The 10742-nt window shown below is 38.6% G+C and overlaps 1 protein-coding gene across 1 annotated transcript; it reads right to left on the reverse strand.

Moving 5' to 3' along the window:
* Window positions 1-671: 671 nt before the first annotated feature.
* TTC38 (tetratricopeptide repeat domain 38) lies at window positions 672-10210 on the reverse strand (the record flags this gene model as incomplete). Its single annotated transcript, XM_010016057.1, has 7 exons — window positions 672-731; window positions 4241-4360; window positions 5512-5587; window positions 7936-8109; window positions 9070-9241; window positions 9582-9663; window positions 10133-10210. Coding segments are annotated over 7 exons (762 nt in total), but the record flags the coding sequence as incomplete, so codon positions are not given.
* Window positions 10211-10742: the final 532 nt, after the last annotated feature.

Consider the following 10742-nt stretch of genomic DNA (forward strand, 5'->3'; position numbering starts at 1 on the left):
GTCAGAGTAAACATTACTTAGCAACAACTACCAGCGTTGTTCTCAGACTGAAGGTCAAAAACACAGCACTGCACCAGCTACTAAGAAGGAGAAAAAATGACTGCTACAGCTGAACCCAGGACAACTCCACAAGTGCTAAGTGTTATTAAATCCAAGGAAATTCTGCATTGGAACCTGACAGGTTGGATAAAACTGCAACCATTTTAAAAGGGTTTCAATAATGAGAATTAGTAACATTAAAAATTAATTACATTCGTGACCAAATTTAGAGTTACTACCTCTTTCTTTTAGTTAGCAGATTTTGGGCCCAGCAAATTTATATTGAAGAGATATTTTGTCTGAAAATTGGAGATCCAAGTTCATCCTTCTATCAAATAACTGTGCCAAGTGTAACTAATAAGACTATTTCATCCTCAAACATGCAATAATCTCACAGCAGTTTTTCAACATTCAAACAAAGATCCTGGAACTTTGACCCATGTGATTAAATCTTCTCAAAATAATTGTAATAATGACTAGCTTGTAAACATGGCATTGTGCTATTCTATAAAAACACTTCTTTAAACAGCTGAAAAGAAACCTACAAATGTTAGGTCTTCCTTTTTTAAAAGGAAGTATTAAGTGGATGACCTATCTGAAACACAAAACACCTGTATGAAAATATGTCATACCTTTTCAATGAAGTATAAAGCCCAGTGCCAGTAATTATGGCAAGCAAGCACATCGCTGTTCTGGGGAAAAAGAAAAAAAAAAAAAAAACAAAACCCAAAAAAAAAAGGAAAACATTATTTACAAAGTAACTTTCCATTTAAACATATCTAGTCAGATTTCTGTTTCTTTCCTCAATAAAAATGAGTATTTCACAAGATGGAAGAGACAGAAGACAAAAACTTTAAATCAGCTGGCAAGGATACCTTCTCATTTGATATGTTTGCTCTTGCAGCTATTCAGGCAGACACTTCAAAAACAAGGTTTCCCCCACATCATTTTCCAGAGAACAATTTCACTTGGATGCCTCAGAATTCACTCTTCTGCCACATTTTTATTTTTCCCCTTATGGGAAAAACACATCCCATCTAAAATTTAGGTGTCTAAAGTAACCTTGATAGATAGCGGAGAGAGAAACTCAGCTTACCAGGGCCATTCATCCCACCTGTCTAGACACCTGTCTCAGACATAGAGAATCACCTTGTAACCATGTTCAAAGTGAGAAAATCACTTTGTAACTGGGGAATACAGAAGCTGCACTAGATAACAAACACTTCGGCAGTTCATTGGATGAGATGAATATTTGCTGGCCTGTACCAACTTTGCACTGTCCTTTCCAGCTGGCACCAGAATTTCAAATACTCTTCCCTAGCCTGCACTTCAAGACAATGTCATTGCAGTTCATTTTTGTGAGTGCACTGAGAACAGGCAAACAGGCATATAATTCTATAATCCTTTGATGAAAATTAAAATACCAGAAACATTATCCCTCTCCTCCCATTCCCTCTCCCGGTGCTGTAGTAAAATTTAACATTCTTACAAGTAGAAAAAGCATCATTTTCATGGTGACATCTGTAATATTCCCAGCGAATGTCAGAGCTTTATGGTGCTAAAGTAAACATTCTGGTAATCTCTAGTTGTTTAATATTAAATCACAACCAAACCCGAGCAACTGAAGTAGTGAAGTGTTTGGCAGAAACCTAAAAATATGAAGTTTAGTATCATACTACCATTCCAAACATCATACAAACAAGAACATGTGAGTACCTCATAAACAACAAAAAACCCTTTTTACTGCTGCTGATTCTGAGTTCTGAAAGAGATTAAACTGCTAAAGGAGAATTAGGCTTCTAGGTAACTAAAACAAAGAAATAAAAGCAGGCTATGAGAACTCACCACAACAGCTCAGGAGAAGACCCACCGCCATTTAATAGTAAGCCTCACCGGCAGAGAAGTCCTGTCTGGTAAGATAATTTGCCCTTTTTGATTTTGGGCTGAAATATACATTAAAATAAATGGTATCTGATTTTTGGGGAGAGGTGGAGGAGCAAATAAAAAATAAAATAAAGCACTTTGTAAAGACAACCTGTACAAAATCCTTGCCCTTCTTATTGGGAAGGATGAATTAAAAGCAACAGAAGGAGACTGAATACTGGGCAACACAGATAGATGATCTTGCTCATCAAAAGAAAATAAATAAGTATTTCAAGTCATCAGGCCAAATACAAGCAGCTTTATTAAAGCCTTTAAAGGGACCTGCTTGTTTTCACAAAAAAACCTGTGCTTACAGTTTAATGCTCTGTGTTCTATCATAATGTTTAAGATGAAAAATACTGCACGAAAGAGGTGATTATACACATTATCATTATGACCATGCTATAAATCTTAACTATATTGGGTTGGGCATGAAGATACATTATACAATTCTACTTACTGATCTTGCTCTTCATTTTATTTGGATAAATGGTATAAATCTCAGAGGCATGCAACTATTTTAAGAAACAAGTTCAAAATCAATGCAGAAGTCATCAACTGGGGGTTTTTAAGGTATCGCCCAAACTGTCAGTCCCATGTATCACTGTTTCCTTAAAACCAATATACAGGAGGATAAAATGCTTTCTGGGAAATCACAGGTATGTACCTCAAGCAACGGTTTTCTGCCTGCACTTCCGAGCCTGCTATGCTTAACTTAAAATACACAAGTGCAACATAAATACTCGTTCTAGTCTCATCATCCAGCCCTGCTCTTTGGGTGAGGTGGAACAGCCAGCTCAGATGACTCTAAAATAGACTCTTGCAGGTTCTAACAAATTCAAACCTCACAGCCTTCTGCTCTGAATATAACATGCTTAATCACAGGGAAAACACATAATATCCAACCCAAATAAAAATTAAGCTTCACTTACAGAAAGGACTGACCGTATGACAGACTAAATAACCTGTTCAATACCCTGAGAGATAGGCAAATATGTTTGATATATAAAGTAACTTCGGTACACTAGAAAACAGACAAAAGCATAATTTCTCTTTACTTTACAGTTAACCTTTAAAAATCCCCTTTCAGAAGCAAACAAATATTTTATGAATCTGCTAGAACATTTGGCTGTGTCATTTCACATCTCATCTTAGGTTCCTGTGAAGAAATTTAGCCCAGTTCTTCAACTGACTCTCAGTGCTCATCTCAATCTAAGCAAAAAGATTACGAAAATACCAGTGGTCACTTTAATTTTATAACCACATAATAAATTACATATATATAAATCACACACAAATCTCAGTTTTCACATCTGATGCTTCGCCTGACCGCCATGGACATGTCTTTGTGGCCTACTGCCATGTTTCCTATTTTTGTAATCTTGGTAGCTGTAGGAATGATGACTTAAAGTGGTCCAAGGTATGTCCCCCTCATAGAATCAGGACAACCTTTGTGCTCCTTTATATTCCTGGTTGTCTGGTATATTTTCTTGTGCCAGATTTAATTACAAATACAATAATGTATTGTTACATATGTTTAATGTTATACGGTAATAAGATTCCTGTCTCCTATATTTACATCCCTTTCACTCACTCATTTTTTCTGCTCTGCTTCCCATTCTTCATTCCCTCTAGGTGGAGGAAGGGGTTTTGGTTTTTTGTTTACTTGTTTCCCCACCTTAGAAAATACAGATTTCATCTGCAGGATGTTACCTGCCATATTTGACAGCTGCTTAAGACAGCAGAATTTAGCTCAGTCAAAATTTCATTGTAATTCAAACTTTTGTATGCAAAAGAATACCATGTAAACAGAAACCTATCACATGGGTCTTTGCTCCACTACTATTCCCCCATTTAAAGACTAAATATTTTCTGAAGGGGAAAAAGCTTTTCTCTTCATAATCAGATCTCAACAGTAATTGTTCTACCTACACCAGTGAAGCACAGAGCCACTAAAACACTTAATTATGCCTTGTGAGCACCACTCAAACACCAGTGTTTACCTCTGAGGCTGCAACAAAATTGTATGTTTCTGGTCTGGCAGAAAGAGCTTTCCAGAGTCAATAGCATGACACTTTTTCCCCCCTCTTGCTTCAAAAGTGACACAGATAAATAACAGCTCCTCAAGTTATGGTTTCTTCTGATATGCAAACTTTGCATTGCTTGTAACATGTCTGCAGATAGGAAGGAACTGCATGCAGAGGAATCAAGAACTTGGCTGGAGGAGGTAAAGGAGATCTAAAAGGAGGTTTTTCAGAGATGCTACAACAGTATTTACCTTCCAGTTGGTTTCTGTTTCCTTCATGAATTCTAACCCTTGCTTCAGCTCTGCTTTCATCTCATGTACATGAGCTATAGTATGAGCAGACCATGCATCCGTCTTACTTACAGACAAAGCCTGCAAGTGAAAAAAGGGAAAGCTTACAAACTTTATTTAACAGTATTTAACACAGCTGATATAGAAACAAGAGACTTCTTTTTACTTGCTGCATGTTAGGAACATCCCTGTACCATTCCAACTAACCACAGCCAGGAAATTTAGTTTGGACAGAAAAGGAAGACAATATTTATTGGCTGACTTCACTTCCCAGCTTCTACTGCATAGAGATGAACACCTGTAAAACACTTCAAAATGCAGGCTTCGATGAAGACTATCAAATGATATTTTACTTCACAGACATGCATCAGTATCAGCCATGAAAGAACTGCATGTACAGGCACAACATATTCCATGACATAGTGTCTTGCAGATAATCATGTCTTCTTCAAGAACAGGGCCAGATCTGAACATTCAGAAAATTCCTCTTTCTGGCTCCAGCAACTCCCACTAGGTTTTAGGCATTTTACAAGGTTAACCATTAACCTGGTAAATGTTAAATGTTAATATTTAGCCTTTGTTGTCACTTTCAGCACTTTGCTGTATCAGAAGTTTTGCAAAAATACCCAGTAGAGATTAATTATATCTGAGACTCCTGGAGGACTGGGATAATCCTGAGCTCTGGAGAATGTCAAGCATAATTACTATCTTCATAAAAAGAAAACAGACCAGCTAATATTGATCCCAGGAACGCTGTAAAGTTAATTGTTCTATAATCCAAGAACAAGCATCTGGGAAAAAAGGGAGGGGGAACCCAAACAGGATGGATTGTCAACAGCAGATTACATCAAACCAATCCAAAATTCTTTAGTGGTAGCATACAGCCAATTATACATGGGGGAAACAGCAGATAGGATAATATATGGATTTTCAAGTGGTGTTCTGATACTATCTGACAAGGTATGCTCTTAAGCAAGAGAAGGAAATACAGTCAAGATGAAACTGCCATGGTATGGCCTAGATGTGCAAATCTTTCCAAGGAATAGATATTAGTAAGTCTCTCATGAAACTCTGTAAGCATTTCCATGTTGACCTTTCTCTCTTTGCTACTTCTACTAACAACTGGGGTGATGGAGAGAGTCAGGTCACAGCATTTCTGCAACCACCACCCAGAGACAGTGACCATGTTTAAGAATTCTAAAACCTTTCAGCACCAATAGCAGGCAGTTTACCTCACGAGCAAGCTCCTCAGCACGATCAAAAAAGTTTGTTTCCATGAGTCCAAAAGAGTAGTATCCCTTCACATAGCTAAGCAAAATGGGGAAAAACAGGACATCATCCATTTAGAACTAGATTTCATCTAGGACTGAAAACTGTATTCAAACAGCATTTAACTCAAAACATTCCAACGCAAGGTACAATGAGAGTTCAAGTTTGCAGAATACAGAACAACTAGGTAGTTCTCAGAGGAAATGAAAGGCTCAGAGACACCAGCATGGGAAACAGTAACAAGATGCATGTCATCAGTGTTCTGACAGCTGAAATCTACATTTTTGGATAAACTAGAATTAAGAGTCACACAGAACAGTTGCAACATGCAGACTTAGAAGGCTGGAAGTGACCCAGTGCTATCACCAAAGCTATCTGAGCATCTCAAAGGCTGTTACGCACATACCTGATGCAGTAATTTCAAGAAATATTGACATGCTTTTTCTGCAGATTCATAGATTGCAAAATCGCACAGGGTATGTTTCTGCTTTTCAAAAGATCTTTTGGGGTTTTGGTTTCAAACTCCTAAGGCAAAGGAACTATTAAAACATGTGGTGTGTGTTGCAAAAGATTTATTTCCTGGATTGAGACGAACAAAAGTTGATTTATTTTTTTTCCTCACGTATCAATTCATGTGTAACTCTACATGCCTGTAAGCTTGAGGATAAGGGGTACTTGCCAAGTACAAGGGGTACTTCAAGAAAAACTTGGCATATGGGTGTTTCCTGTTGCTTTACAATTGTGCTCACTAAGTGGACAACAGCCTGTACTTTTGTAGCACTGTGTCTAGAAAAGTTTACAAAAATGCAGTCAAAACTTTCAAGTTGTCTGTCTTCCCAACAAATGAAACCACTATATTGTAGTTAAAAAGAACTAAGGGGTTTAAATTTTTCAGAGTTGAGGTAATACAGTTGGAAAAATTAAACTCCTGATACTACCCTCTGTGCCATGAGATTGTGGGGTACCTCAGGGAGCTTCACTATTGTCCTGGGTTCAGCTGTAACAGTTACTTTTCTCCTTCTTAGTAGCTGGTGCAGTGCTGTGTTTTCGACTTCAGTCTCAGAACAACGCTGGTAACACCGATGTTTTTAGTTGTTGCTCAGTAATGTTTACTCCGACCAAGGACTTTGTCAGTCTCATGCTCTGCCAGGGAGGAGGGGAAGCCAGGAGGAAGCAGAGACAGGACACCTGACCCAAACTGGCCAAAGGGGTATTCCATACCACAGCACGTCATGCCCAGTATATAAACTGGGGGAAGTCACCCGGAAGGCCCAGATCGCTGCTCGGGTCAGGCTGGGTATCGGTAGGTGGGTGGTGAGCAGTTGTGTCCTCTCCCCTTGTTATTTCCCTTATTATTGGTAGCAGTAGCGTTTTTGTATTATACCTTAGTTACTGGAGTGCTGTTATCTCAACCCATGGGAGTTACATTCTTATGATTCTCCTCCCCATCCCTCCAGGAGTGGGCACGAAGAAGAGGGGAGTGAGTGAGCGGCTGCGTGCTTCTGAGTTACCAGCTGGGCTTAAAACACGACAACTATAATGTTAGCATTCAGTCTGCATGTATTCTCTGCAGTGTTTGTGGAAGAAAAAAGAAGAGTCAAGGTTGTGTTCAATATAGAGGCATAGCACATTGGTGTTCAGCAATATTCATTAAATATTCAAAAAGTTATGGTTGCCTGTGGATTGTCTATTCATTTCTCTCATAATGTTAAATGCATGTCTTGACTTATAATTTAATGTTAACTTTTATATAAAGGTAAAAGCTTTCAAATAATTTAACAGGTCTTAAAAATAATTCTAAAAAAATCATCCCAAATTAGTTTTTATTAATGATCCCCTTGTTGATAGATTCAGATTATCCTGAATTAACTCTGGGAAACTGAAATGTTCAGGTCCGAACTAAAGAAACTTAAAAACGTTCTGCCTTCCTGTTAGTTTTTGCTGCAACAGCTGTTAAAGTATATCCTAAAGTTTTATTTCAGAACTACACATGGGTATTCCAAGTTACAGTTCCTTTCTTCTTTCCACTGTTGTCCTCTATTACTCAGAATGTGAGCCCCAAGTTAAAAATTGGACCCATAAAAGCTCAAAAGAATTTTGCCACTGCCCTCAAGGAGGACGTGATTTTATCTTGTGTGATACATGCCACGTGCTGTATTCAACAGCAAATTCACTAATAGAGCTACAGCTCACTTAAGAAAAAAACAGTGTCAACAAGGATACAGGAAAGATGTTCTAGCTGTGGCAGGTCTGATTCACTTATAAGCCCTTGATTTTGTCTACATGTCCGTTTCCCAATAGATCCTGTTATTTGGATGTGTCTGAACTTAGAAAGCACAAAGTACACACCTGATAAAGAGCAGTTTTCAAAACGAAGCATGACCCACCTACTTAGTGGAGTATCAGGTGTCCAGAAAGGATAAACCCGGGCAACAGAATCTCGCATCTGTATATGATACCCCAGGTAGAAGTAAGCGTCCTGGGAAAATCTGAGGGCTAGCAGGTCGGTAGGGTGGCTCTGCAGAATCTGGTCCCATAAATCACAAGCTTTTGGAAGACGGCTAGAAGTAAAAAAGTATTTTAATTGCTGTGAGAAGGCACATACACATGCCTCTACTCTCAGTTCTAAACTCATGCTATTCTGAATTTCTATGTATAAAATTCAACATCAAATTATGCTAGGTTTTTTTTCTTTGATGGGATTTCTTAGTCTTTTTAAAGTAATAATGGCATCCTCTTCGCTGAGCACCTTCTGAAATCTTCTGAAAGAAATGTCCTTGGGTTACAAGTCATTGTAACACACAAGGAAAATTAAACAACCTTAAACCATAAATCTAACCATTTTCCTACAGTGTTGAACAGCTTTTACAGAGACCTATCATAATTCAGCTAACTTCACAGGCACAGACACCTTCCCTCCTACTGAGAATCAAATCCATATTAACAGGGATTTAGTAGCTTCCTCTTTACCTTTGCTAAGGAGTATGTGAGGTACATCCATGCTCACCTGTTTGCTTGAAAAATAATGATGAAGCATTAGCCCATAGTTTCTGCAGTGCACATAAATTCATTATATTGAACAGAACAATAAGCCTTTACAGCACTTCTGACCCTCAGCCATCTTCTTGTTTTACAGGGGAAATAGTTTTTGACACAAGGAGATAACAGAGAGATGAAAAGTCTGTCTGCAGCTTTGCTTTTGTGTATACAAGTCTCTGTTATATTATATTGGACCCTACTGTAGTCAAATATTTAGCTTCCTAGTTCTAAACCATATATTCCACTGGTGGATCTATGACATTTAAAAAATGGAGTGCTTAATGATATGAAGCGGTGGCAAAAGAGCACTCCCCCTCCTACAGTGCTGCTCACTAACTAGTCACAGTGTTTACAGTTTGGAGAGATAAACCACTTCGCTAGATGTCAGTGCACGTGAGGCAACACTACTAAAAAACTATTGCTTCCACATGTGGTGGCTAAAACTCTTCACAGTCCTTTAAATGGGATGACAGTGGACTTACCCACTTGCAAACATGTCCAACGCTGATACATGAAGCTTCTCTCGCTCAGTCAGTGGCTGTGATTTTGAAAGCATCATCATTGTTCTCATTGCACTGTCCAGCTCTTTGTTGAGCCGCACTGAACTTCCGGTGCCAATCAGCTCCAAACCATTAGCAATGACATGTCCCATTGCTACGGAAAACAACATGCAACAAGTTGAACTGTACAGCACTACATTTATCCCTACATAAACGTAAGAGTCGTTTATTTTGAAGAAGACAGACTTGTTGTCACAGGGGTCCCGAAAGTCTTATAAGCCTAAAGTTCTTAGAGACTTTACATGAAAGCCATTTAAAAGGCTGGAAATTAAAAGAAAAAAAAAAACCACCCCAAAACACACAAAACCATCCTAGCCTGCTCTAGATTCTGAAAAAACTTTACAGAATTCTCTAAGCCATCACATATGCCATCACACCAAGACACCAGGTATTATCCAACACTTTCCATGCTATGAATTAAAGGCTATACTCACTAAAATTTGGATCTGCTGCTTTTAACCTGGAGAGACATGCCTCAATACCGCCGAGGCTCTCATTATTGGCCCAGGTTGCATACTTGGAAGAGAGACAGAGAGAGATGCAGTCAAGGAATGCCCAATGATACTGCTCTTCATTTCATTCTTCTGGTCATTTAAAATTCAAATGCAAGCAAGGCAAATGACTAAAAGACAAACACTGCATTCAGATAGGGCTAGCATAGTAGCAAACCAGAAAAACTATTTTCTTTGAGATAGTTTGGCCACCAGCAGAACTAATACCCTGGATTTTGATGTGGTTTATCTTAATGGGTTGATTCTCCAGTGTCAAGCAGCAAAAGTACGCTGGCTGAGGCCTTCCCAACAGCTGCAGCATCTGCATAGCCCTATGTTATAAGGGTTTTCTGCTGCCCTAATGGCTGAAGTCCTCCGGCAGCCTAATTTTGAGGCTCTCACAGTTGGTAAAAAATTTGAAGGTGAACTACAGCAAAGACTATTTCATGCACAAATTCCTTCAAAATACGTTTTCTTACACGTTTTGGTCATACCTGTGTCAGCACAGCATCAAATAGCTTACAGGCTTCATTGCTGGTCGTGGACAGGACAAGTCCAGCATCTTGCCAGGCCTGCACAACAAACAGATACAAACACACTCATTTTACATACTTGTTTTCCAGACTACTCCAACTGATTTTCAAATGTAAAATGCACCAATATTTTTGCCAACTATGCTTTAAAAAAAAAAAAAATAAAAGCTGTAAGGACAGTGTGAGCAGACACACAAACCTTTATTTTGTTGTAGTTACATTTAAGGACTCAATTAGTTGCAGCTAGCAGTGGAAATAAAGCAACAGAAAGTTACAACGTGTAATAGATCTTGATGGGTTACACATCTCATTATAAGAGACTCATTCTTAATTCATTACAACTCAACTTTTGGCTGGTCCCTCTGCTGCAGACACACCTCATGTGGAGTAGAGACATGGTAAAATAAAACCCTGTTCTTTTATAACTGAAATCAATACTTTAGGTATCTTGCGGGCCGAACAGCTTGGCAGAGCAAATCCATCAAGTCACTGGAGTTTAAGCCAACAAAGAATTTGGGCCACAGGTTTGTACACAAGCCTTACAAAAAAGGGGTCATACAGAATGGTTTGG

Source organism: Nestor notabilis, unplaced genomic scaffold (genome assembly GCF_000696875.1).
Source record: "Nestor notabilis isolate BGI_N333 unplaced genomic scaffold, ASM69687v1 scaffold23156, whole genome shotgun sequence".
NCBI classification, from domain to species: domain Eukaryota; kingdom Metazoa; phylum Chordata; class Aves; order Psittaciformes; family Psittacidae; genus Nestor; species Nestor notabilis.